The sequence below is a fragment of the Pogona vitticeps genome, chromosome 15, assembly GCF_051106095.1.
Source record: "Pogona vitticeps strain Pit_001003342236 chromosome 15, PviZW2.1, whole genome shotgun sequence".
In the NCBI taxonomy this organism is placed as follows: domain Eukaryota; kingdom Metazoa; phylum Chordata; class Lepidosauria; order Squamata; family Agamidae; genus Pogona; species Pogona vitticeps.
In genome coordinates, this window is record NC_135797.1 from 12,788,175 (window position 1) to 12,815,932 (window position 27,758).

The 27,758-nt window shown below is 52.9% G+C and overlaps 1 protein-coding gene across 1 annotated transcript in view; it reads left to right on the plus strand.

Moving 5' to 3' along the window:
- The first annotated feature begins 1,976 nt into the window (after positions 1-1,976).
- LTBP3 (latent transforming growth factor beta binding protein 3) overlaps positions 1,977-27,758 on the plus strand; it is a 29,570-nt gene continuing 3,788 nt past the window's right edge. Inside the window, exons 1-24 of the mRNA XM_072984443.2 lie at positions 1,977-2,475; positions 9,913-10,215; positions 11,684-11,898; positions 12,685-12,790; positions 13,274-13,348; positions 13,858-13,980; positions 14,888-15,046; positions 15,638-15,838; positions 16,161-16,177; positions 16,444-16,522; positions 17,402-17,497; positions 18,199-18,324; positions 18,922-19,053; positions 19,229-19,357; positions 19,744-19,863; positions 20,578-20,700; positions 21,869-21,991; positions 22,874-22,993; positions 23,732-23,857; positions 24,013-24,174; positions 24,899-24,982; positions 25,115-25,243; positions 25,764-25,901; positions 27,544-27,684. Coding sequence (XP_072840544.2) covers positions 2,142-2,475; positions 9,913-10,215; positions 11,684-11,898; positions 12,685-12,790; positions 13,274-13,348; positions 13,858-13,980; positions 14,888-15,046; positions 15,638-15,838; positions 16,161-16,177; positions 16,444-16,522; positions 17,402-17,497; positions 18,199-18,324; positions 18,922-19,053; positions 19,229-19,357; positions 19,744-19,863; positions 20,578-20,700; positions 21,869-21,991; positions 22,874-22,993; positions 23,732-23,857; positions 24,013-24,174; positions 24,899-24,982; positions 25,115-25,243; positions 25,764-25,901; positions 27,544-27,684 — 3,361 coding nt within the window. The 5' untranslated portion in view covers positions 1,977-2,141. The remainder of the gene's footprint in view (positions 2,476-9,912; positions 10,216-11,683; positions 11,899-12,684; positions 12,791-13,273; positions 13,349-13,857; positions 13,981-14,887; positions 15,047-15,637; positions 15,839-16,160; positions 16,178-16,443; positions 16,523-17,401; positions 17,498-18,198; positions 18,325-18,921; positions 19,054-19,228; positions 19,358-19,743; positions 19,864-20,577; positions 20,701-21,868; positions 21,992-22,873; positions 22,994-23,731; positions 23,858-24,012; positions 24,175-24,898; positions 24,983-25,114; positions 25,244-25,763; positions 25,902-27,543; positions 27,685-27,758) is intronic.

Below are 27,758 nucleotides of genomic sequence, written 5' to 3' on the forward strand. Positions count from 1 at the left end.
TTTTTTATTTTATTTTTCAGCTGTGCTGCTCAGCCTCTTTGTGTCCAAGAAGGCCCGTCGGGTCTTGGATCTTTGCATGCGCACATGCACGCCGGGAGGGGGGGGAACTCTGTGCTTCCCCCCTTTCACCCCTGCCCCCTTGCTCCCTAGGGGTGGGGAAGGAACCAGGGCAGGCCTCCTGGCCCATTGAAATGCCCCCCCCCCGAGCATCGCTCCCTCCCCCTGGAAGCAGGGGGAGTGGGTCTGAAAAGCCCAGACACGCGCCAGCCCGTGACCCCCACTGACCCCCATCTCCATAAAGCTGCAAAGCCCCCTTGCAGATGCCAGACAATGACACACACACACACACACACACACACCCCTCCCCATCCCACACACTGCACAATTGTCTGTGATTAACCCCTTCTCTTTTGAATGCAAAGAAAAAAACTCTTTGCCCGGAGAAAAAAACAGCAGGACTGAGATCCAGGAGCAGATCAGGGTCCCCGATGCAGAATCAGACCCACAGGCAGCATCCTGCTCCGGGAAGCCCGCTGGGGGGAACTGGGGGGGACCCCCCATCTACGCCCCCCAAGACCGCCGATTTGCCCCAAACGTGCAGGCTAATTTCGCTGCACCAGAGGCCAATTCACCAATTTGAACAGAAGGGCCACGGAGTCATCAGGGCCTTGATGAAAGAGGACCGAGGGCCATCATCCTCACCCAAAAGCCTACTGTGGCTGTTTGAACATTGTAACCACTGGGGCTTTGGAGGTAGAGTGCCCCAGCAGGTGGAGGTTCTGTTGCTCAAAGGTCCTTGTTGACCCCCTGGATCGGGGGGGGGCCGAATTCAAGAGATCCTGTGTTTGGGGTCCAGCCGACCCCTTTGGACCCCTTTGGGGTCATCGCCGTTGTGGGTGTTTATTGAATATTTATTGATTGACTATTCTTTCTGGATTGGGGGGGGGGAAACCCATGTGTAACCAAAAGCATGCTGTCCAGACGGTGTGCAATTCCAAACAGGAGCGCGTAGCCCTGCGGGTGGAGGCTGAGCCCCTTTGGGTTGGGAGTTCGAATTCCCCGCTGGGTTTCCTGAGATTTGGCTCAACTGAGCGCCGCTCATGAGAAAAAGCCCCACAAGGCGGGGGTCTGACAGGCAGCGTCTTCTCGCGTTGAGGTCCGGCACCCTGAGGCCCTATTTAAATAGCCGCGGAGCCCTGCCACGAAATCCCGCTCCAAGGGTGGGCCTGAAAATGAAGACTGGTGTGTGACTCAAAAGCCAGCTATTTTTATTTTTATTTTATTTTAGCGGCGGTGTGCCCCGAGAACCGGCTCTTTTCTATTATTTTATTTCCATTTTAAGAGTGATGTAAACTGAACTCTTTGGAATTAGTGGAGATGTACCTCGAAAGTGCGTTATTATTTTTTTTTAGGCGATCCTTTTTCCCTCCCTACTTTTTTGCCCAAAGGGTGGACTCCCCTCTGTAGCCTTCCCCCCCACCCCCCAAGTTCCCGGGGGGGGGGCAACGACCAGGATTCGAACCCACAGCTCCTGGTCCCACCTGGTCTCTCTCTCTCTCTCTCTCTCACTCTCTGCCCCCCCTTACCCCCATGGCTCCAGAAGCACACACACACACACACACACACACACACACACACACACACACACACACACACAGAGTGTGTGTCCTCGGGCGGCTCCCCCGCACGGGCGGCCTGCGGACCGTCGGGGGGGCGGCAGGGAGGGAGGAGCGAGTCGCCGCCGGGCGGGTGTTCGGGCGCGCCCCCTGGTGGCCGCTCCCGGGAACCGTCCCTCCTCCTCCCTCCCTTCCCCGTCGGGGGGGGGACGGACCCGCCTCTCCTCTCCTCTCCCCGCCCCCTTTTGGCCGAAGGAGGGAAGGCAGGGAGGGAGGGGTCAGGCTGGACTGGACGGGGCGGGCGAGGGAAGGGAAGGGAAGGGAACGGCGGCGCGGGGCTTCTCCTCCTCCTGCCTGCCTGCCCGCCTGCCTGCTTCCCTCCCGGTGGGGGCTTCCGCTCCTCTTCCTCCTCCTCCTCCTCTTCCTCCGCTTCCCCGCCCCGTCGGTGCTGGGGGTGGGGGGCAAAGGCGGCCGCCCCCCCATCTCCCTCCCTCCCTCCCTCCCGGGCCCTCCGGGGATGCCAGGATGCCCACCGGGGGTCTGGCCGCCGTCCTCTGGGTGCTGCTGGCCCTGGGCTGGCCGGGCGCCGCCGACGCCGGGGTGGCTGCTGCCTCCGGGGGGGCGGCCGCCCCTTCTTCGTCCTCTTCTTCTTCGTCCTCTTCCTCGTCCCCATCATCATCATCATCCTCATCATCCTCGGGGCTGGAGCGCTTCAAGGTGGTCTTCGCGCCGCTCATCTGCAAGCGGACGTGCCAGAAGGGCCACTGCCGGGACAGCTGCAAGCCGGGCTCGAACATGACCCTCATCGGGGAGAACGGGCACGCCATGGACACCCTCACCGGTTCCGGGTTCCGCGTGGGTGAGAGAGAGCACAGGCGCCCCCCCCGGAGGGGTGGGAGTGGGGTGGGGGTCCAGAGAGGGTCTCCCCCGACGCCCCCTTCCCGGTTCCCCCTCTTCCTTCCTCACCTTTCCCCCCCCTCTCCCTCTCTCTCTTTAGGACTCCCACTCCCATCATCCCCAGGCAGTCTGTGGCTCAACACCCTCCCCCTTTATTAAAGGGTTGCTCTGGATGCCCCTCCCATCATCCCCCAGACGCATGAGGGCTCTTTCCCCCCTCCTCTCTCTCTCTCTCTCTGCAGGCTGGGTGGGACTCCCACTCCCATCATCCCCGGACAGTCTGTAGCCCAACATCCCCCCCTTGTTAAAGGGTTGCTCAGGCTGCCCCTCCCATCATCCCCCACATGCCTGGGTGTCCAGCACACCTCCTTTCTAAAAGGTTTATCAGGCTACCACTCCCATCATCCCCAGACCATCAGGTGTGGGGGGGCTGTGGTCCAGCACACCTCCTTATGAAAGCGTTTCCTCAATTACAACTCCCATCCTCCCCAGACAAGGGGATCCAGCGCACCTCCTTAACAGCTTTGTCAACTGCAGCTCCCATCATCCCCAGGCTGTGGCATGTGGGGCCTGTAATCCCACAGCCCTCTCCGCTGAGGTGTTTTCCCCCCCGGGGACTACACTTCCCATCGCCTCCAGTCCCTTAGCGACAGCTGTAATCCAACCCCGACTCCCCCTTGCTAAGGGGTGCCTTGAATTACAACACCCATCATCCCCATTACAACCCAACACACCTGCATTAGGGGAGGTTGGGAAACATTTGGGAAGAAAGGGACGCCGGCCAGGTGTGCCGGAGTGTACGCCCCCCCCATCATCCTCAGCCCATCTAGCCAGCGATCCATCCAGGCCGCAGCGGGTTTTGGTCCGACCATTTGGGGGGGAAAAACAGTCCCTGGTTGAGGAAATCATTTCCTGCCCTTCTTGACCCCCACTTTGGCGCCCTTAGGATTCTTTTCGGGTGGGCACCCCACGGGCGTCGGGGGGGCGAGCCCTAGACCCTCGTCTTTTGGGGCAGAGCGCTTCTCTGGATGCCCCCCCCTTAAGGACAGGGTCCTTTTACTGGATAGCTCAGTGCTAGAGAGGCCTCTGGCTGCGGGGTTGGGAGTTCGAATCCCCCCACTGGGCCTCCCGAGAGAAGAGCCAGCCTTCTATTATTATTATTATTATTATTATTATTATTATTATTATTATTATTATTATTATTATTATTATTATTATTATTATTATTATTATTATTATTATTATTATTATTATTATTATTATTATTATTATTATTTATACTGGGTCTAAGTTTTGGAAAGTGCTTTGAAAAACTTGAGGACACATGGGGGGGAGAGCATGCCCCCCAAGGCCTCCTGGTTTGGCACCCCCCACCTCTGTTTTTGGAGAGTCGGCGCCGACACACACAGGCCTCCGCGGCGGCCAGCGCGCTCGCTTCCCCCCCCCCCCCCGCTTTCCGCCTCCCCGCCATCCAGCCTTCCCGCCCCTGCTTTTTTTGGCTGGCGGAAAAGCTTACCTCATCCTCTCCCGGCCTGTCTCCTGGGGCCGCCCCGGGCAGCCTCTCCGCGTGGCCGGGGGGCAGCCCGGAGCCCTTCGCGAGGCCGAGACTACTGGGGGGGGGAGAAGGCCATGGGGAGAGCTTGCCGGGGATGAACCCTAACTCCCCCCCCAAAAAATCCCCTCTCCAAAAAAAGGGGGTCTCAGAAAAAGGGTTTCTCGAGATCAGAAAAATAATTTTTTTTCTAAACTTATTTGCTGCCGAAAACTTTTTAAAATCAGGATTCGAGCCTCGCGTTCCTGAGTTTTTGGTTTGTTTGTTTGTTTCCTTGAATTAAATCCTCTTAAACACCGGATCGGAGGTGGGGGGGGACGCGAGCCTAAGGGAAGAGACGTGGTTTGTCTGCTGAAGGTTGTGGGTTCAAATCCTGGTATCGCCGGTTAGGGGAAGGACCTGGCGGAAGAGGAGGGGGAAATAGGAGAGGCCCTTTCTGTGTATTCCCAAACCGTGGATAGTCAGAAAGAGCATCACCTGGCATTAAAGAAACGTTTCCACCGCTTTTTAATTTAATCATCATCCAACTCCGCTCCGAAGCCTAGAAGGCGCGGGAAAGAAATAACGTATTTTTGGGTGCATGAAAAGTCGCCCTTTCTAGATCAGATCAAGTCCGGAGTCTCTTTTGGAGGCCAAAATGTTAAAACGGAGGTTCTCCTCCTTCGGCCTCCTCATGAGGAGCCGGGATCCTCCGGAGAAGGTGGAAAGGAGCAGGAAATGAGGAAAGTCAAATGTGAGATAGACGGACTGCCTTGAGGAAGCCACAGGTTGAGTTTACAATGAGTCAGAAGTGTCTTGGCAGCGCACGACGGCAACGACAAGTAATTGGGGTTCTCGCCTCCCCTGCTGCCGCAAGACCTCGTTGTCACAGTTAAGATCCTAGTCCTCAACGTTCGGGGGGAGGGGGAAATCTGCTTTAGAAGTCACAGCGTTGGCCTGTTTAGCTTAAGATCGCCTACCCTGGCTGGCAGTGTCTCTCTCTCTCTCTCTCTCCAAGGTTTCAAAAAAAGGGTTCTTTAGGCTTTCACCCCCTGTTGTCAGAATTCGAACTCAGAACCTATTGCACACTGTCACGAAACAACCCTCCCTCCGAACCGCATCGGAGCTGGTCTTGAACCAAGCAAAAGAGCTGGGTTTTCGTACCCTTGGGTGGCCCCGCCGGCGTTTACATCAGTAACCGGCCTACTTTACAGGGGTGTCGTCACGGTTGCTGGAAAGGGTTTATGTGGAGAGGAATGGAAGGTTAGCAGGAATGGTGGGGGTGGAGGGGCTCTTTGTGACTATAGGATCGGAGCCAGCCTGGTGCGGCCGAAAAAGTTGGAAGAAATGATCCTCTGTGCTGCGCAACCGTGAACAAAGTAGAAAGGATCAGGCCCGGCGGGGTGGAAAGCCAGCGCCCCCCCTTTCCCGGGCAGGAAAGCCAAAAAAAATTTTTTTTACAAAGGACAATGAAATGTTATTATTGTTTTAAGCCTTCTCAAAGCAAACTTTGAAAAAGTTTGGAATGTTTTGCCCGGACCTGTGGAATTCGCTGTTCCGTCTGGCGTTCTTGGAACGGCGAAAGGGTGGATGCAGAAAGAGAGAGAAAGAGACGCATGCACGCATGCATGCATGAATGCATGCATGCACACCGCCCCCGTGCGCATGCACGCACTTTAGGGCCTTGCTCCCCCACCCCTCCCCAATGGGCACCTCCTGGATTCGGAGACTCTGGATCTCTTTGCCTGGATCTCTTTACCAGCTGGCCTTGGTGGTCGGCTGCCAGTTTCCCCCCCCCTTTCCTTGAAACCGCCTGGTGGTTCGGAGCGAAGGGCGGAGCGGAGGGGCTCTCGTCCCGAAGCCTCTCTCTTTCTTTTTGGACGAGTTTGGAAAGGGGGTGGTGGTATTTTCCAGGAGCGAAATGTCCCCTCCGGCTAATGGAATCCATAGGTGGAACCTTGGCCAGCGAGGACCGTTCGCCAGCCAAGGGGTGGGTCTTCGGGGAACGTGCAGAGAGCCAGGATTTTTAATCAGGCCTGATTTTGGTCGGAGGCCAGAACGTGTAGCCGGCGGGGGTATGTGTGTGTGAAGACGGCACCCCATTTTCCATCGTCTGTTTCAGCCAAGCCGGGGAGGGGGGGGATTCGGCTCCCTCCCTCCCTGCGTCTCTGTTCCTCTCCAAAATTTGGTTTCTGTCCCGCTCGAGTTCAAGGCACGCCGAGCGCCAGGAAAAAAAACAACACCGCCGCACTTGTTGACTTTCCCGGCTGGGGGAAAAGGGTTTGGCCGGAGAAGGGACGAGGGGGGCGCGAGCGAGAAGCAATAAGGCATGGAAAAATCCTTGTAAAAGAAGTCATTAGTTACGGCGAGATTTCGGACCGCCTGCCAAGGCGCTTGGTTACCGCTGTTGTTACCGCCGGTCAACAGGGACCCCGCGTTCCCCCATTTCTTGAAATGTAATTCAAAGAAGTCCTTAAGATACAGATGGCTTGACCGGTGACGTTTCCACTCCGCTATGAAGCCGGGCTCACCAGGGCCTTACAAACATCGTAGAACAGAATTTAGCTCCAGCGAAGCACAGAATCCTGGGTTTTTTCCCCCTCAATTAATTATATTATATATTAATTATGTTATTTCCCCAGGGAATCCCCCAGATTCTCTTCCCGGCATCTCCAGGCTTGGGGGGGAGGGAAACCCAACCCGAAGCTCTGGAAACGGACGTGGCCTGTCCGTCTGGGTGTTGCGGACTACAAATCCCATGACGCCCAGCCACAGAGCCTGCTGGAGGGGGCGAATGGGAGTTATGGTCCAAAAGGATCCAGAGGTGGGGGGGAAATTCCAGAGGACTGGGTGGCGTGGATCGGTCAGGGCATCGGAGGCGGTGGCAGACGGTCCCAAAGCCTCGACCCGCCTTTATTTGGCTTCTGGGTTCTGCGCGATGATCGCTGAAGGTCTTTTCCCGTTTTGGGAACAGAAGCGAGTTTGCCGAGGAACGGTGGATGGTTCAGAAACATCCCCGGAAGGCAAAGCATTTGCGCTCAGGTTGGTCTCGGCTGGGAAATGAAGAGGCGTTAACTTTACAAAAGACCTGATTTATATTCAACAGAAGGGCAGAAGGGATTCAACATAGAGAATAGCTTCAAGTTCCCTAGAATAGTCCACCCCTTTTCCTCATGAACTGGCGCTTACCGTCTCCATAAATCACTCTGAGACCTTAATGGTAGAAAGAATTTTTAAAAAAATTACAGTGGTGCCTCGCATAGTGAGCACCCCGTTTAACGACGAATCCGCATAGCGATGTGGATTTTGCGATCACAAAAGCAATCTCATTGCGATGTTTCGCTTACTGATCTTCGCATTGCGATGTTTAGAAAACAGCTGATCGGCGGTTCCAAAATGTCCGCTGGAAGAAAAAAATGGCCGCCCGCAGCGTTTTCGCACCGATTCCTCGCTTACTGAGGCGGCGAAAATGGCGGCCCTATGGAGGATTCCCGCTTAGCGGTGAGTTTATCCCCCATAGGAACGCATTAAACGGAGTTCCTATGGGGTTTTTATTTCCGTATAGCGATGTTTCCGGATAGCGACAATTTATCCGGAACGGATTATCGTTGCTATGCGGGGCACCACTGTATTTACTTACAGTTGTGAACCGCTCAACAGCAAACGGACAGACGTGACTGCTTTGAGCAACCAACCTCAATGGACTCTTGAGAGGGGAAAAAGCCCCAAGCCGAAAGGCGGGACTCTCTTTAAATCCGATTTAAATCCAGATGTACATTTTTTTAAAAAAAAATCCAAATGTTTAATGTTTTAGAATGTTGAACATCGTTGTTTTAAAAAATGTAAATCTATTTGATTTTTTTAAAAAATATCATGGGAAATTGAAAGGAAACCCCCTGGCTGAGAATAATAAGGTGTGACTTATTTAGGGTGGGTTCCGTTTTTTTTAACAAAATGTCCCGTTTCGGTGCCTGATGGCAGGAAATGCCAGGGCAATTAGCCAGTTTGGCTTCTAAACTCAGCAAGTTGACACCTGCCCGGCTCGTTGAGGTCTAGAATGTTGCGGTGCAAACGGTTCGGGCAACGCGATCCGACTTCTGAGTCATGGATTTATTCAGGCTGGCGGGTTTCCCACCTGTCTGAGACGTTCCGCTCACCCGAGCGCTTGTGAACTCACCTGCGCTTCGCTCTGTTTTGAGCGTGTTACGGAGTTCTGAATTTCTGGTCCATTCCTCCAGCGCTGGGAGAATAGTTTCAAGTTCCCCACAATAGACCACCCCTGTTTTTTTTTCTCCCCCTCATTCACTGGCACTTACAGTCTCAGTAACTCAGTCTAAGACATTCGTAAATCGCTTCAGATGGCGAACACCAAACGGACAGATATGACAGCTTTGGCCAGCAGACTTCCGGTAGACTCTCGGCTTGCCATGCGACCGGGAGGGGAAAAGGCACCTAAGCAGGGAGGCGGGGCTCTCTTGGAATCCAGAGGCAGGGAAGGAAGGATTGGTTGGGGCTGGGGAGATTGACAGGCAGGCTCCCCAGTCCCGAATGGCCCCTCTCGGGCAAACAGGCTGCATGCGAGGTTGCAGGAACACCCCATCGGAAGCGAAAGCAAGTTTAAAAATCAACTTTTCTGGAGAAAAAAAATTATAACTTTTTTTCTGGGGGGAAAATGGCCGTGTTTGGAAATTTTACGCCTCTAAACCGGACAAGTGGAGATTTCTCTCTGCCTCTCTCCGTGGCACGTGGGGCTGGAACGTGGGACCTTTTCGGTGGCTGCTCCCCCCCCCTTCCTCCTCCGTTGACCTTACGAAGCCCTTCTGATTTTGGTCCTGCGCCATTGCTCTGCTGGCAAAAAGGGTCTAAATGTTTGGGTCCCAGCTTCGGGCCTCGTCCGGCGCCGGTCCCGATGAGAGGAGACCCATTGAAAACTAGGGAACTTAAGTTACGCCCGCCTCCCATGGTTTTCATGGGAAAACGGGGGGAGGGTCTAAAATAAACCAGCTTGGTGCCTTCTCAAAAGGGCGGACTACCGCTTCCATCATTCTGAGACGATCAGGTTAGGGTGATGGGAGATGTAGTCGAATGGAAACCCACCCCTTTCTCTGAGGGACAATTTGGGAAAAAGCATCTTTACTCATGGGAACTGGGAAGGCTGGTCTCCGTATGTTCTTGCTGGGATCACCTGGCGATCTAAGATGATGATGATGATGGACCCAGGGAGGCAGGTTTGCATCCTCATTGACTTTAATTTTCAATCTAAAATGTGATTTTCAGCTAAAAGGCTTTGCAGTTTTAGGATCTTGGCTTATTCCCTTTCGAAGTGATTCAGATGAGTTTCGGCGTTGTCTTACGGCCCGCACTGCGATCATCGGAATATATATGTTCTAAATAAGTAAACCGCACAGTGGAGAGTGGGTTGTGGTAGAAATAGATACAGCAGGACCCCTCTATCCTCAGGATCACTATCCAGAGTTCCATTTATCCACAGTCTGAAAATATTAAAAATTAAAAAAATCCAGGAAAAAAAGTGTAATACCAGAATTGGCCACCAGAAGGAGCTGTTGAATTATCTGTTGAATAATACATAGCATGTTCTTTGGCTCCCTCTAGTCTCCCATTCTGGTAATGCATGTGAAAATTCTTTTCTGAATTCTCCCCCCCATGCTAGGTAAAGTGTTCTCTATTATCTGCAGTTTTCAGCATTCACGGGAAAACTTGCAGCCAAACCCAAATGGATACGAGGGGTCCGACTGTAAAGAGAGAGAGATTCCAACCCCGGTCGCCGGATCTCGGCTCTCGGGGTGTGGAACTAATCCGTGCTTGTCCTTTTTTTGTTAATCATCCACTCCGCTTCTCCTTCCGCAGTGGTTTGTCCCGTGCCCTGCATGAACGGGGGCCAGTGCACTTCCGGGAACCATTGCTTGTGCCCGCCGGAATTCACCGGACGCTTCTGCCAGATGCCGGTGGCTCGCCAGGGTGACGGGCAACAGGCCCGGGTCCCCTTCGAGGGGCTGCCCATGGAGACGGGGTCCAGCAAGCACGCCATCTACGCAGTCCAGCTCATCTCTGACAGCCACGGAGACACGGCGTCCGGGCCGGGTTCAAAAGGCACCATCAGCCACTCCACCTTCATGGTGCCCCTCGGACCGGGGCAACACTCATCGGAAGGTACCCGGGAGCGGGGATTCGAGGGGTGGGCTCTGGGCGTGGGGGGGGAATAGAATGGATTTTAGGCGGGCTCTGACCGTCACGGAGGGAGAGTGGGGTGTGTTCCCCCAAATACAGTGGCGCCTCGTTGGACAGTTACCCCACATGACAGTTTTTTCACTAGACATTGGCTTTTTGCGATCGCGATTCGCAAAACAGCGATTCCTATGGGTGAATTTCGCTGCACAATGTTTGGTCCCTGCTTCGCAAACCGATTTTCGCTAGATGACGATTTTGACAGCTCCCTCCGCGCTCGCAAAACGGGTGTTTTCGGGACCTAAGCTTCGCAAGACAGCGATTTAAACAGCGGATCGGCGGTTCGCAAAGCGGCTTTCCTACGGCCGATCTTCACTAGACAACGACAATTCTTCCCCATTGGAACGCATTAAACAGGTTTCAATGCATTCCGATGGGGAAATGCTTTTCGCTAGACAATGATTTCGCTAAACAGCGATTTCAGTGGAACGGGATTTTCATCGTCTAGCGAGGCACCACTGTACATATTTTTCACAATGTAGTTATCACAACTGACCTCTAGGGGGAGCGAGAGACCCGTTCTACGTATCGCGTTCCCTGCAGAAATTTATATTTCCATGTTGTCATGACCCGCACAAGCCACGAGATGGAGCCAGAGAACAGAATGTTCGCTATTATAATAGCCTTTTTCAGCCTCTGGCGGAGGGGCTTCGGGCCGATCCTTCGCAGATATGGGGGGTCTTACTGGATGTGAGATGAAACTCTGAGCCTGTGCAGAGTGTTTTCTAGTCTGGGGGAAGTGCCCTGGCTCATGCTGAGTTCTGCTGAGATTGCTGCGAGGTCGCTTAAAAGAATGATGAAAACACTCTGTGCATGATCAGAAACACTGATTTGAACGTGAATGAGGCTTAAATTCCTTTATAAACTGTTTTGGCTGATTTAAACTGCTTCTTTTTATACCCTGCCCTGAGATCCTATGGTCGTGGTTGGAACATTTATTCCTAAATATACACACACACATATATATTTATGTACTTTATATATTTTTAAATACTTATATTTATTTATGCTTTATAAATAAATACGGGGCAGAGTACAGAGTGGCTTATGAAAAGGTCTGCTCCTGCCCCAGAGAAGGAATAGAAAAAAAAAAACCATTTTGTGTTCCAAAATTAGGATTATTTTCCCCACAAGGTGAGGAGACTATGCTTTACATGAATGGTTTATTAATATTTTTTGGACACGGAGGCACCAGGCTTTGCCTTCATCCTCCTAAACACATCTCTGCCGGCCGTTTCCTTATCGTCTTTTCGTGATCAGAACCAAGCCAGAGGAAATGAAAGGGAAACGACGAAGCTCCAGAGCATGTGTAGAGTGCCGGGTGGGGGGGGCAGAGCAGTACTTTTAAGGTCAGTGGGAGCGGCCGTGGGTCACTCACCTTTTCCACCCCCAGTCCAGGTGCATCAACCCCTGGTCAACGTCCGTGTCCATCATCCTCCGGACGCCTCGGTGCAGGTCCACCGCATCGACAGCCTCAGCTCCGAGGGGGGTGGGCCGGGGGGGCAGCAGCACCTGATCCAGCACCCGGCCCCCAAACCGGCCTTCACCCGGCCCCCCACCCAGAAACCTCTGGGGCGCTGCTTCCAGGAGACGATGCCCAAACAGTCGGTGAGTGGGATGATGTCTTTAGTGATTAGGGCCGAAAGTGTTTCCTTTCGAATCTGCCTTAACTGGTCACACAAGGAGAGGGGAGGAAACGGGCAAAACAGCCTTGTTCGCAGCTTGTTAAGGTGGCCCGGCTGTTGCTCTCCTGATTTGCATGCAGGAGGCAGGGCTACAGCAGATCCACCTTAACAAGCAGTAAACAAGGTCTGAGTGGCCGTTTCCTCCTCACAGTCTCTCTTTCTCTCTCAGTTTCTTTGTGGGTGAGGGTGTCGAGGTGCCCTTGGTGTAACACCGGTGCCCCTTGGCCATTGTTTACAACTGATTGAAGTACCAGTTCTCTGCATGCCGACCACCTTCACCGCCCCCCCGGGACATGCTCTCCTGCATCCATTCAGGCGATCCTACGCTCTGAACCGATGCAAATGGATCTACTATGTTGTGTTTTTTTTAAAGTAGAAGCCCCCAGCGGTGTAGGAAAGAACGACCGATGGGGAGGGAGGGAGGAATCCGGGCTGATTCGCGTTGACTTTTACATCATGTGGTTGTCAGTCAGAGGGAAATGCTCCGATCCCTACCCTTTCCTGATTTATATGTCAATGTAGCTGCACCCTCAATGAGGTCTAGTCTCTTGAATTATATCAAGCTGTCCTTTATCACACCGGGGTGAAGGTTGATGGGAACTAAGATCAGGGAGAACGATCGTGGCTTATGTCTTGCCAGGATGGGATCTGCAAACCCTCATTGTTTATCTCTGTTCCCCCCCCCCCCCATTTTCTTTGCCTGGATCAGTGCGGGAGCAATCCTCTTCCCGGCCTGACCAAGCAGGAAGACTGCTGCGGGAGTGTCGGGACTTCCTGGGGCCAAAACAAGTGTCACAAGTGCCCCCACCTGCAATGTAAGTCTTCTCACCTGTCCTGAGTCTTGGGAGAGCAGAACCCTACCTTTGGCCACTTTGGACTACATTTCCCCTAATCCCCAGGCAGCAGCACTACTGGCTGCAGAAGATGGGCAGTGTAATACACTAGGAACCGCCCCATATCGGTGGGAGAACGGTTCCCAGCCCTTTCTCCGCGGATGCTGAAAACAGTGGATAATCGCAAACACAATACATAGCATGGTAAAAGAAATGAAAAATCCAGGGAAAAAGTATTTTCACCAGGTATTACCCAAACTAGCCACTAGAGGGTGGCAGAAACCACACTGTGTATAGCATTCACTACTATTAAAATAGCGTTTGCTATTATCCACGTTTTTCAGCATTTGCGGTGGTGGTGAGTTCAGCGTCCTCCTGGTCAAGATCCTAGTCCCCATTATGCCGAATCGAAGGCAGGTGGAGATAAGAGACCCAAGAAACAGCCTGAGCTTTCTTCTTTTTCAGATTTGGGGGTGCAGAAGACGTCGGGGAGCGACTGCCCGCAGGGTTACAAGCGTCTGAACAGCAGTCATTGCCAGGGTAAGGTTTTGACCCACAAGAAATGGTCATGGAGACCCCGCTATGGAAGGAGAGCAAAGACGGGGCCAGCCTGGCCTCCAGTGGCAAGGAGTTCCAAATTCTGGGGGGGGGGGTGACAGACCAAAGAGAGGGAAATTGGTGGGCGAGGACTGGGAGAGGTGCAAGGGCTTATGGGTATGGTAGTCCCTGCCCGTTAGCCTCTCTAAAACCTACCAGGCCCATAATTCCTTGTATCTCCCATGGAGTTTCGCCCGCCCACGATTTCCCCATGTTTTCTCCACCGGCCACTGGAATCTGAATTCGTAAACATCAGAAAAACGAGTGTCGGGGCTTGGGTTCCTTGATGCCAGCCTCCTCCCAGAAACCTGGCTGGGTGGGGGGGTGGGGGTGGGGGGAATTCCTGCAGACCTCTGGGTATTGTAGTCCGCTCGTCCCGAGCATCCAGCGTTCAGCAAGCGGCTGCTCGTTCTCCCCAGTAATAACCTTCTGTCTCTCCCTTCTCCCGACAGACATCAACGAGTGCGCCATGCAGGGCGTGTGCCAGGGGGGCGAATGTCTGAACACCCAGGGGAGCTTCCGCTGCGCGTGTAAACCGGGCCATGTCTTGGGGCCGTCACGCACCCACTGCGTGCGTATGTATCTCGAGCCGGGGGGGGGTCCCCCTTTCTCCCTTCCGTGTTGACCTTGATCTACATACACACACACACACCAACCTGATCCTTTCCGCCGTTCCCCACCTTGAGTCCCCCCCGAGGTTCTCGGACTACGACTCCCAGAAGCCTTCACCCCTGGCCAGAATTTCTGGGAGTTGTAGTCCAAGGTGGGGAACGGCTGGCCCTGGGCTTTAAGCTGCAGTGCTCTGCGGGGTGTGTGTGTGTGTTCCCCATTGACGGAAATCAAGGAGGCAGAGGAGGGCCGCGGGAGAGCTCAGTGGCTTAGGTTGGGAGTTCGAATCCCGCCCAGCCGGGGGCCGATGGGCACCGAGGGTCCCTGATTCCCCACCCCTGGTTCCACAAACCGAGCATCGCCTGGAGACTTGAATGGCCCGGCCCGTGTTGGACTACAAACCCCATCACCCTCCACGGCTAGCGGCAGCGAGGGATGGGAGTTGTCATCCGGAGCGAGAAGATGGCCCCATATCCTTGGGGCTCCTTCTGTGCTGCGGTCCCGCTTGGGTGCCCCTTTCTGCTGTGTCTGTGGCTTTGCACTCTGCGCATGCTCAGAGTCCCTTCTGCCTCTGAGTAGATAAATAGCGGCCTTCACAGATTCGTTCTTCTTTACATCCTGCGTTTCCTCCAGGGTTCTCTAGATGGGCGGCCTATGAAATTCCCCCACCCCACACCCAGTGGAGTCCTCCCCCCCTCCCCTGATTTTTTTTAACCTCTGCACAACCACCCTTCGAGGTAGGACAGGCGGTGAAGAAGGACCGAGATCCCCAGGGATCGCAATGGTGGGGGGGGGCGGACATGGGGGGGTCTCAAAGCCCTGCCAACGAATTCTGACTCACCTTTCTCTCTTTCTTGGGGGGGGGGAGGACAGCCGAGAAGGCCGGGGAGAAGAGTTTGTGCTTCCGCCTGGTCAGCCCCGAACACCAATGCCAGCATCCTCTCCCCACCAAGCTGAGCCGTCAGACCTGCTGCTGCAGCGTGGGGAAGGCCTGGGGGGCCCGGTGCGAACGCTGCCCGGCCGATGGAACCGGTAAGCGGGCCGCGGGGGGTGGAGGAGTGTGTGCGGGAGGGAGGCCAGCGTCCCTTTCCCTCCTGCCTCAGTTTCCCCGATGGGAGCAAAGCCCTTCCCCCTCTTCTCGGCTGAAAAGATCAAAAACACGAAAAGGAAAAATAAAAAAAAAACCTAGAAATATATAGTATATTATTTTTGAAGGTGACATTGCCCTAACTGGCCATGAGAGGGAGCCAGAAACCATGCTATGTATAGCGTTTGGTAACATCCACGAATTTCAGCATCCGTGGGAGGGGGAGCTTGGAACTGACCCCCCACGGAGATGGGGGTGGGGGAGGCACTGTTTTCGGATCTATAGCTTCAGCATCAAAAGACGGCTCAAAAAAAGTGGAAACTTTGGATTACAAGTCCCAGAATCCCCCAGCTGCTAGGGGGATTCTGGGAGTTGTAGTCCATTTCAGTTTTTTTGAGGTTTTCCTTCCTTCCTCTTATCCATCATCAGCTCTTTCCTTCCTTCTTTCTGTCCTTCTTTCCTTCCTTTCTTCCTAGTAGGATGATGAGGATTACCTACCTCACATCTACATTCTCCCACGTTCTCTTCTTCTTCAGCCTCTTTCAGAGAGATTTGCCCGGCGGGGAAAGGCTACCACATCTTGACTTCCCACCAGACCCTGACGATCCAGGGGGAGAGCGAATTCACCCTCCAGATCCACCCGGATGGGGCCACCGATTTGCAGCAACAGCAGCAGCAGCCTGCGGAACTCCCCACTCGGCCGCCTCCCCTGGGCAGCGATTCCCAGGAGCGAGAAGGTGAGCCGGTCCCGTTCCCCCCCCCCCACGGAAGGAGCTGGGGATGATGGGACCCATCCCGTGTTAATCTTTGGTGCAGTCTTTTAATCCGAGACAGATGGTAGTGGTGTGAAGGAACAACAGTAGGGATCCTGGTATCCACGGGATCCATATCCGCTGATTCGGTTATCCACTGGCTGGCAATACCCTTTCTCCCCCAAAATCAGACCTAGCCTGAAAATAAACCGTAGTATGATTTTTCAGGATGTTCGTCATAGAAGCCCAAGCCTTGGTTCTTGGTGGAAGCTCTAACTTCATTTTTTTGCATCTCATTTTTTTTTAGTCATTACGCCAGTGATGGTGAGTCTCCCAAACTCGTACAGCAAGGACCAACAAGGAAAAGAGGCTGACGGCGACTTACGGGTGTAAAATTCGGGGGACTCCATTTCCCAGAATTCTTGGGAGACCAAAGAGCCTCCCCTGAGGCTAGGCTTGGTCCAACCCTAGGGGTGGACGATGGGTGGTCCATCGCTTGGTGTCTCTTCCCCCCCACTCTGCCCAGTGCTGGTGAAATTAAGCGCTCCTGTCCGCTCATTTTGCCCGTTTCTTCTCCTCTCCTACGACAGTTGCCCAGCTTCGTGACCACCTCGGAAGAGCAGCTCGTCTTCTACGTCAACACCCCAACCCTTAGGCACCGTTACCCTGGTGAGTCTGCGACACGGACCCCTGTGGTCAAGAATAATGTTCACCAAAAAATTGATTAAAAATGAGAAACTCAGAAATCAGTATTTCCATCATGTATTTACCAGAAGCGGCCACCAGAGGGAGCAAGAGACTGTTCTGTGTATAGAGAGTGTTATAGAAATACAGTGGTGTCCCGCATAGCGACGATAATCCGTTCCGGAAAAATCGTTGCTTTCCGGATTCGTCGCTATGCAAAAAAGGAAAAGCCTTAAAACTCACCGTTATGCAAAAATCCTCCATACGGCCGCCATTTTCGCTGCCCGGTATGCGAGGAATGGACGTGAAAACCCTGCGGGCAGCCATTTTCCCCCCCCTGCGGCCATTTTGGAACTGCCGATCAGCTGTTTTTAAAACATTGCTATGCGAAAATCAGTAAACGAAACAGCTCAAATCGCTATGCGGATTCTTCGTTAAAGGTTGTGCTTGTTAAGCGAGGCACCACTGTACATATTTCCATGGTGTAATGACCAGGACCAGCCACTAGAAGGAGCCAGAAACCATACTGTGTATGAGGTTTGCTCTCATCCGGGGTTTTCGGCATCCGGGGTGGGGCGGGGGCGGCTGGCTACACTCCTCTCCACCTTGTCCTCACAGCAGCCCTGTGAAGTAGGCCAGGCTGAGATGGTAGGATTAGCCCAGGGTTAACTCACGGAAGGGTGATTTGAACCCGAGTCTCTGTTACCAAACTGTAAGGGGAGCCCTTTGAGTCTTCTTCAGTGGGGCCGTTTTGATCCGCAGCCCCTCTCCTGGGCTTGGCCATGAGAACCGGGGGGGCGGCCGCCTTTTTTAGGGTCCTTGGTTTCCATCTCTGGAACTCGGTGCCCGTTTTTTGCCTCCCAGCCATCCTCGCCAAGCCGACCGCCGCGGTGGTGGTGAAGTACCCAGAGGAGGACCGGCGCGTCAGCGCCATCGAAATGGCCCCCACCCAGGTGACAGGTGAGCCCCCACGCCTCCCCCCCCAACCCAGGTCGCTTCTGGCAGGGCCGCGGTTCCGGCGTCTGGGACCGGATGCCGGGTTTCCTCGTGATCTGGTTCCGGGGACCAGGCCTTTCCAGCCCGGCAGTTCTAAGAGGATGATGATGATGATGGGGATGATTCAGAAATACCAGCCACAGTCACTCAAAACTATGAAAGCATTTAAACCAGAAACATCCTAAGTATCTGTTAAATATCAGCACAGTGTATATGCTGTTCCTATTATTATTATTATCATTATTGTTGTTGTTGTTGTAGGACCCCAGTATCCACAGAATCAGTATGCGCTGATTCACTTATTCGTTGTCTGAAAAACATTTTTTTTAAAAAAATCCTAGAAATATATTCTTCTGAAGTGGATGTTACCAGAACTGGCCATTTGAGGGAGCCAGAAACCACGCTATCCAGAGCGTTTGCTATTTTCCGCGGTTTTCAGCAACCGTGGGGGGGGGGCTTGCAACCGATTCCCCATGGATACGGGGGAGGCCTGGGGGGGCATCCTGTATTCTCTCTCGTGCACAGAGTGGCGCAGAACGAGCGCCAGCGCCGATTTCCGAGCTTGACCCAAAGTGGGAGGGTTTGGGCCGCCTAGCGAAAGAATTCCCCGGGGCGTCTCCGGGCGGGTCCTCCCTCATTGTCTCTCGCTCTGCCTTTCCCCGAAGAGACGGACATCTGCCGACTGAATCGGAACTTCTGCGGGCCGGGCGAATGCGTCCTGGGATCGACCGGGGTCATGTGCCACTGTTACCAAGGCTATCGGCGGCACCCTCAGCTGAAGCACTGCATAGGTGAGGCCCGCCTTCCCTCCGGTGGCCCGCGGCCCCGTGCCGTGGCCTGCCACGTTCCCCTTCGGCCCACGGAAGGGTTCCTTCTTAAATGAGGAGTGTGTACGGTGGACCGTTGCCTTCCGAGCTCCGATCGGCAGGAAAAATGCAAATGGATCTGCTGGGGGAGTCGTGCTCAGAAAATCAGATTTCCCCGGGACTGTGCGGCTGCAGGGCTCCATTATCCACGGGATCGGTATCCGCGGATTCACTGAGAGTCCTAAAAATATTAAAATCAGAAACATATATATTTATAACTATGAAGTGACCAGAAAAGGCCACTAGAGGGAGCCAGAGACCATACTATGCATAACATTGGCTAGTATAATCGTGTTCACTATAATCCACGTTTTTCAGTATCCGCGGGGACCGATCACCCGTGGATACGAGGGTTGCTATTTCACAGCTGATCATTCCAGGTAAAATGAAGCACAGGAGGGGGGGAATGTTAGCAGGACAAGAAAAAAAACCCAGTTAATGGTGGAAGAATCTGATTTTAGGAGTTGTCCGTACCTGCAAAGCAGGCTGCAGAGGTCTTTCCTCGTCTTCTCCCCTTTTCAGACGTGAACGAGTGCGAGTCGGACCCGTGCGGGAGCGGGAAGGGCGTGTGCATGAACACGGGGGGCTCCTACAACTGCCACTGCAACCGAGGCTTCCAGCTGAAGGTCCACAAGGGCGTGCGCTCGTGCATGGGTGAGGCGGCCGGGGCGTGTGTGTGTGTGTGTGTGTGTGTGTGTCCGTGGCTTGGGGGGGGTCCGGAGCAGGGAAGATCAGGGAGGGGACGACCTCGGTCCGCAGCCCTCTCTCACGGTTTTCCCCTCCTCTTTTCTTTTTCCCTGACTTACACCCCCTCCGCACCCCCTTGCAGATATTGACGAGTGCGCCAAGCCCCACGTCTGTGGGGACGGTGGGTCGTGCATCAACTTCCCGGGCTATTACAAGTGCGAATGTCACGCCGGGTACCGACCGAAGCCCTCTCGGCAGCCCTTCTGCGAAGGTACGAAGCTGGGGAAATTATTATTATTATTGTTGTTGTTGTTGTTGTTGTTGTTGTTGTTGTTGTTGTTGTTGCCCGGGCAGAACAGTTGCACGGATGTTCTACAGGTACAACTTCTCCATGACCCAAAATGTAATTTGGGCCAGGAAGGCCCAAACGATCCCTCTCCCCCCCCCCTCCAGCAAAACAGCCCCATTTAATTGGAAAATCTGTATCCCAAAGTTTGCAAACAGCTAGGCCTGGATGCATTTTTTAATTATCTCTGGCCAGAACAGACCAATATGTTGATTTTCCACATTGCTCTCTCTCTCTCTCTCTTTTTAATGGTGTCTTTTAATGTTTTCATGCCATTGTTTGGGTTTTTTTTGTAATCCTCGTCTTTGCAGATATTGACGAGTGCTCGGACCCCACCACCTGCCCCGATGGGAGGTGTGAAAACAGGCCGGGCAGCTACAAATGTACCCCTTGCCCACCGGGCTTCCGAGGCCAGAACGGAGTGTGTTACGGTAAGACCCTCACTTCTAACTCTGGACTTCCTGAAGTTCAACCCAGGATCCTCTGTTCAGGATCAGGAGCCTGTCCTGGGTTTTATTTTGGCGGACGTGACATTGTGCACCCCGAAATTAAGAACAAAACTCCTTAATCAGCAGCGATGTGCTGGTGATGAGGAGGCGCGCGTTCCGACCGAACGGGGCAGAGCGATGCCATGAGATCTCGGCCAGCGCACTTGCAGTCTCAGAAAGACTCAGCACAAAAGGAGAAAGCAATGAAGAGGAAAGAGGGGAAAGCCAGGACAGTAGGACCCTTGTATCTGCGGGATCCGTATCCACGGTCTGAAAATATTAAAAGGAAAAAGAATTAGAAATATGTATTTTCAGGATGTATTTTCCAGACTTGGCTGCTAGAGGGAGCCAGAGACCATGCAACGTGTTTTATAGGAGAATATTTAGCCTGTTCTCTGGCTCCTTCTAGTGGTCAGTCCTGGTAATACTTGGTGAAAATACTTTTTTTTCTGAATGTTTTTCCTTTTACTGTGCTGTGTATACTACTTGCTATTGTCCACGGTTTTCAGCATCCGCGGAGGGCTTAGAATCGATTCCGTCCCGCAGATACGGGGGTCCTTCTTTGGTTTTTCGGGAGAGCTCATGGAAATGCTCCCTCGCTTTCTGCTCCTCTGGAGGGAAGCAGGTGTGAGGATGACTCTTCCTCTCCTCCTCCAGACATCGACGAGTGCTCGGAAGACGCCGTCTGCAAGCACGGGTGGTGTGAGAACGTGGCCGGATCCTTCCGCTGCACCTGCGGCGATGGATTTGTCCCCGCGCCGGACTCTCGCAGCTGCACTGGTAACCGGGCCGAGCCCTGCTTATCCGGAGGACACCTACTTAGGTCAGGGGCGGTGACCTCACCACTGAGCAGCCAATGGTGGGGCTGCAAGGGGTCAACGGGCAATGCCCCGTTAATACAGCTATCTAAGCCTTGGCCCTCCTTCCGATCCACTGAGCAGTCGCATTTGACTTTGGAGTACAGCAGGATCCTTGCATCCGCAGGGGAATCGGTTCCAGCTGCCCCCGCGGATACTGAAAAACATGGATAATAGAGAGCCCTTTTAATAGAGAACGTTATACATAACATGGTCTATCGCTCCCTCGAGTGGCCATTTCTGGTAATGACATAGTGGAAATAAATTTCTCTAGCATGGTCTCTGTCTCCCTCAAGTGGCCACTTTTGGTAACTTCGCCGTTAAAAAATATATACAGTGGTGCCCCGCTTAACAATTACTCCGCTTGACGACCAATCCACTTTACAGTGTTGTTTTTGCGATCGCTATTGTGATCGCAAAACTATGTTTTAATGGGCAAAATCTGTTTTGCGACGATCGGTTCCCTGCTTCGGGAACCGATTCTTCGAATTAAGATGATCGAAACAGCTGATCGTCGGGTTTTCAAAATGGCCGCCGGCTGTTCAAAATGGCTCCCTGCTGTGTTCAGGACTGATTTTTAACTGCACAGACATTGGAAAATGGCTACCCTATGGAGGTTCTTCGCTGGACGCTGAGGTATTTTGCCCATTGGAACGCATTGAACCAGTTTTCAATGCATTTCAATAGTCTTTTTTATTTTGCTTGACGAGGATTTTGCTGTACAGCGATTTCGCTGGAACGGATTATCCTCGTGAAGCGAGGCACCGCTGTATTTTTTAAAAAATTTGGATTTTTATTTTAATATTTTTAATCTTTTCAGACCCTGGATAAATAAATTAGCGGAGACTGATCCCACACAGACGGGGGTCCTACTGTACAACAAACCAAACCTGCCCTGATTTATTAACTTGGGGCAAATCAACGCCGGGATTTCGGCCCATGCCGTTGTTCCCGTCTCAGTTTGCAACAGGCCACGGCGTGATCCGGAAATGCAGACCTAAATGCAGCAATGATGTCTAGAAATGCTGTTCTCCCTTGAGCTGGGAGGGGGGGAAATCTGTGTGGGTTTTTTTCCCCTTTTCTCCCTGCAGATGTCAATGAATGTGAAAACGGGTCACTGTGCGCTCACGGGGTGTGTATGAACACGCTGGGTTCCTTCAAATGCCATTGTCCGGCTGGTTTCCAGGCTGTGAAGGATGGTCCACGGTGTGAAGGTGAGAGCAAAACGGCGGGGGGGGGACCTTTTAAAAATATTTAAAAAGTTCGGATGGTGCCGAAGGTGGGATCGCACACACCCCTCAAAATAATTTCCCCAAGGCTTGAGAAGGAGGAGAAGCAGTTCCGGGTAATCCTCTGACCGTGTGCAGAGTGCCTCTGCATCCGATGCCATTCCCAGGGTTGAGAAGGAGAAGCCCCAGCCGTCGTTGATCCTCTGAGCATGTGCAGAGTTTGTGCATTGGGTGTCACATTCTAGCCCCTCACTTTAAAATGAAAGAAAGTTGAGTGGTAAAGACGCTCATGTGACCTGGGGGGGGGCGGCAGATGGATTTTGGAAAGGGAGTGGGAAGAGGTATGTGTTACAGAGTTTTGAACGTCTGGTTAAAATTCTCCTTTTGAGCCAGAGCAGAAATACAGGGTCTTGTGGAGGAGAGTAGCTTCAAGTTCCTCTCCAGATCGTCCACCCCTTTCTCATGAACTGGCACTTACAGTCCCTCCCTCTGAGACATCAGTAGAATAAAAATGTTTCGTTAGTCACCGGTCAGCAGTCAACGAAGCAAACACGGCTTCCAACAGACTAAAGAGAGGGAAAGAGGACACTCAGCAGAGAGGCGGGGCTCTCTCGGAATTCTCAGGTAGGACGAAACGATTGGTTGATCCTGGCCTGACGGACAGCCACCCCCAGGCAAGAAAGGTCCTTCTCAGCCAAACGTACTAAAGGCAGCGTGCGAGGTTGTAAACATTCCAACATTATGGCCACGAGGCTTTGGAGATTTGGGGCGGATATCCTCCAAAAACAAATCTCAGACGTTTCTCGCCATCAATGTCCACCTTCATGTCTCTTTTCGGAACCACCCGTTTTTCAAAATCCCCTCCAGATGTCAACGAGTGCGACTTCCCAGCGGCCTGCGTGGGAGGCGAGTGCGTGAACACCGTGGGATCCTACCAGTGTCTGTGCCGGGCTGGCTACCAGCTGGAGGGCGGGCGGAAATGCCAAGGTGTGTGGGAACTGCCTCCCCATGGCAGGATTGTGACCTAGAATAAAGGCAGGAAGGGCAGGACAGCCTGCCCATTTTGTCCCTGCCACCTTTTCGGAGGGGTGGGACTACAATGCCCATCATCCTCCCACTTCCATCTTCCTTTTGGGGTGAAAACCATACTCATGGAGGGGGAACTCCCTGCCACTATAAAGATGGCAAGACATACAGAGCTGGGGGGGGGGTCATTCTTTTCCTGAGAATTCCTTCACTCGGTGTGGATTTTGGGACTTGTAATCCTAAAAGGTTGGGGGGAAGAGGAACTTCCCACCAAGAACATTGCCCACGTAGCTGTGGATGGGTTTGCATCAAGAGCTGAATCTGGATATAGAATAGGGCCACCCCATCATCCGAGGGATCTGTGTCTGTGGTTTCACTCATCCGTGGCCTGAAAACATTAGAAATATTAAAAGAAAAAAAAATATTTTCACATGTATTACCAGATCTGGCCATTAGAGGGAGCCAGAGACCATGTTATGAATCCTTCTCCCCTCTAGTGGCCAGTTCTGGTAATGCATGTGAAAATAACTTTTTCCTGGATTTTTCTTTTTTCTTTTACCATGCTATATAGCATTTGCTATGATCGCCCGTTTTCTGCATGCGCGGGGCGCGCTTGGGGCCGGTCCCATGTGGACATGGCGGGTGCAGCTATCTATCTTTCCCTCTTTCACCAACCCTTGTTTGCTGGCTCCTCCCTAGACATCGATGAGTGTGCGAAACACCCGGACCTCTGCCTGCACGGGACGTGCGAGAACACCGATGGTTCCTTCGTGTGCGTGTGCGATGAGGGGTTCGCCCCTTCCGAGGACGGCAAGAGCTGCGAGGGTGAGGAATCCAGTGGGAGAGAGTTCCAAAGGGCAACGTGCGGCTCCGAAGAGCCGTACTCTTGGCGGAGACGCCGGGTAATGCCGAAAGGGAGGGCCGATTCTTGGCCGTGGGGAGTGATCTTTCTCCCTGTCTGCTTACCTCCCCCCCCACAGAGCTGCCCCACAACAAGAAGGAGTGCTACCTGAACTTCGACGACACCGTCTTCTGCGACAGCATCCTCGCCACCAACATCACGCGCCAGGAGTGTTGCTGCTCGCTCGGGGCCGGCTGGGGGGACCACTGTGAGATCTACCCCTGCCCCGTCCTCAACTCGAGTAAGCGGGAAGGCAGGGGAGGGGAGGGGAGCCCAGCCCCGGGTGAAACAGACTCCAAGGATGCCCGGAAATGGGAGGAAAATGTCGTTTTGGGTCCCTTGAATTGAAAAATTGAAGGATGTCTTGCGGGGGCTCGTGAAAAATTGCCCAGAAGGCATTTCTTGAGAGCCTTTGGTGTTCCTTTCAGTCCCGACACCCTTCCTGGGGCGTTTGGTGGCACAGGGCCTTCTCGGGGGAGCTGCTCCCGGAGACTGTGGAACTCCCTGCCACTGGAGGCCAGGCTGCCCCCCCCCCCCACTCTTGGCGGTCCTTCCGCCCGCAGGCCGAGAGACCTTTCCCTCTGCAGGCCGGCTTTCTCTCCGTGATCGACAAGATGGTTGGCGTGTTGGTGCTTCTAAATCTCTTTTATTAACCTTGCACCTCACCTTCGTCGTAGAAGGTCATTAAAGCGTTTAATACTCGGATAATTCGCTACCCTTGGCTTCAGTCTTGGGTTTTAAAGAGGGGAGCTGCTCTGAGTCCTTTCTTCAAGGAAAGATAGAGGAAAATATTTTAAATAAATTAGCTAGCTAGATGACTGGATAGATAGATAGATAGATAGATAGATAGATAGATAGATAGATAGATAGATAGATAGATAGATAGATAGATAGATAGATAGATGTATTGATTTCTTCATCTTCCCTCTTTCTCTCTCTTCGTTTTTCTCTTTCTTGTTTAATAGTCGAGTTCCACACTCTTTGCCCAGACGGGAAAGGCTTCATTCTGGACGACACCATCCTAAACTATGGGATCCCCGCACATCGTGGTGAGTCTCTCGCTGCGTGGGGTCCAGAACCAGGCGGTGTGTGTGTGTTGCTGTTTCTGTAGCTCTGCAGAGGTGTGGGGGGGTTTCAGGTTTCGGGTTGATAAGCCTCCCCTCCCGTGTTTATTTTTCCAGACATCGACGAGTGCGCCCTCTTTGGCGCGGAAATCTGCAAGGAAGGGAAATGCGTCAACACGCAGCCCGGCTACGAGTGTTACTGCAAGCAAGGCTTCTACTACGATGCCAATCTGCTGGAGTGTGTTGGTAAGAAGAGGAGTGGGGGGGGAGGATCGTCTGTGTGTGGGGGAGTGTTTGCACATCCGCAAACACATTGTGCACGGCTATTGTAGCCCCCCCCTCCAACCAGGACAGGCGGGCGCCTCTGCTTGCGCAGAATTGGTGAATCCGCTCCAGGTTTTGCTCCGAACTTTCTTCCCGCTTTCCAAGGTGCCAAACCCACCAAACTGGGTCGGTTCCTTGGAGGGCTCTGGGACAGTTCGTACTGAAATCCGGCACGGATCCACCGCCCTCCGCGAAACAGAAGGTTGTCTGTTGCCGTGAGTGGAAGGGAAGGTGATGCGTTGTCGTGGTTAGAAGACCGTCTTTGCCGTTTCAGAGATCTGAGTTCGGGTTCCTCGCTGAGCCCTGGTACTCCCTCCGTGACCTGGGACCGGTGGCTTTTCTTTTTGTTCACCAAGATGTCCTCGGTGCATCTGTCTTTCTTCCTCTCCTCGTCTGGCAGGGGCCTGATCCATCTCTCTCTCTCTCCCCCCTCACCCCACAGATGTTGACGAGTGTTTGGACGAATCGAATTGTGCCCACGGGCGCTGTGAGAACACACGTGGCAGCTTCCGCTGCGCCTGCCCGCCGTCCACCACGTATGATCCCACCCATAAGAAATGCGTGCCAGCCGGCGAAATCGGTGAGTCCTGCCCCCGCCCCACCGCCGATTCACAAACTCTGACAAAATTCCACACCTTCTAGAACAGGAAGGCTTCAAACAGTTTTTAGGGGCGCTAAAAAAGATCCCAAGGGTCTAAAAATAACTATTTTCAGAGTGGTTTCCTCCCGCCTCATAGAACCAGGACGGATATGGAAAAAGTTTAGGAACGTTTCACTCACCAGAGCAATTCGGTTGCCGAATTTTTGGTTCAATCCCGTTTGCTACACAGCAGAAGTACTGGGACTCACAGAGGAGAGTAGCTTCAAGTTCCTCTCCAGATCGTCCACCCCTTTCTCATGAACTGGCACTTACAGCCCCTCCCTCTGAGACATCAATAGAATAAAAATGTTGCCGACAAAGCAAACACGGCTTCCAACAGACTAAAGAGAGGGAAAGAGGACACTCAGCAGAGAAGGCGGGGCTCTCTCGGAATTCTCAGGCAGGACGAAACGATTGGTTGATGCTAAATAGATTGACAGCCCAGGAAGGCCCCTCCCAGTCAGAGCCAGCATGCAAGGTTGTAAAAGCTCCCAACAGATTTTCTCTTCCCTCCGTGCTTTACCTGCTTAGCCCTAGTCCTCACAGCAACTTCTCCAGTAAAAAGGCACCTGTGTTGTATCAGAAAGCAACAGGATAAAACTGAACGGACAAAGACACACGTGTAATATACACACTGAACAACTGGGGCTTATGATATATGCAGAAAAAACAGACACCATGCCGCCGAATGAGCAGAGAACATGAGGGAAAGTCTTGAGTGGGTCACTAAGACCCGTTAGTCTCGCAAAAGACCTGCTGGTGGCAGAAAGGAAAACAGACAAGAAACTGGCTGGTTGCTAATGATCTCTTGTACTTTCTTTCTTTTTTTAAATTTTCCTTCCAACCCTGCTTACAAGGATTATAGGGGTGAGTGCCAACGTTTCCAAATTTACAACATTTTAATCCTTGTTCTCAACGGCTGGGCAGATCCTGAGCGAAATTTTGCTTCTCAGCTCTCAGAAAGGTCTGCCACGGACTAAGAGCTGTGGAACTCCCTTCCACAGGGAGCTAGGCTAGGCTTCCCCTTTCATCCACAAGAAACCTGAGAGCTTTCTCTCCAGGGCAAACGTGGACACCTCAGATCGATGGCTACGGAAGTGGCTTTTAACTGGGCCGTGGCTCCGAGTCTTAATTCCCCCTCACTTAATTAAGCAATTAATTAATTGCTTCTCAGTGAAACAAGGTTTCAGTTCATCTATTTTAACTGTACAGTACAACCCCCCTATCTGGGGAGTGGCGGGGTATCAAGGACAAGCCAACCCGCGGATGCTGAAAAACGTGGATAATAGCAAATGATGTTATAACAGCCCATGCAATACATAGCACAGTCTTGGGTGCCCTCTAGGGGCCAGCTCTGGTGACTTCATATTTAGAAGCAGATGCTTTTTGCATTTTTCTTTTAATATTTCTAGACTGGGTAAGTGAAATCAGTAGATATTGAACCCGCGGATAAGGAGGGTTGTGCTGTACCTGCTCTCTTTGACTTTCCTGTTTTCTCCCCTTGGCGAGGGGAGAAAACCAGAGAGCAAAATCTAAGGAGTAAATGAATTGGGTTGCCTTGAACGGTTCTTTATGATTCCAGATATTGATGAGTGCCAGGATCCGAGCGTGTGCAAACTCGGGCGATGCACCAACACGGTCGGCTCCTTCACCTGCAAATGCCACCCTCCTTTGACCTTGGACCCCAGTGGCAAGGAGTGCCAGCTCCCCGAGACTCAAGCAGGTGAGGCTGAATTTTAAATTTCTAGTCTTTGCTGCCTTATCGATGCATGGGCACGCAGGAAGATACTGTGGCCG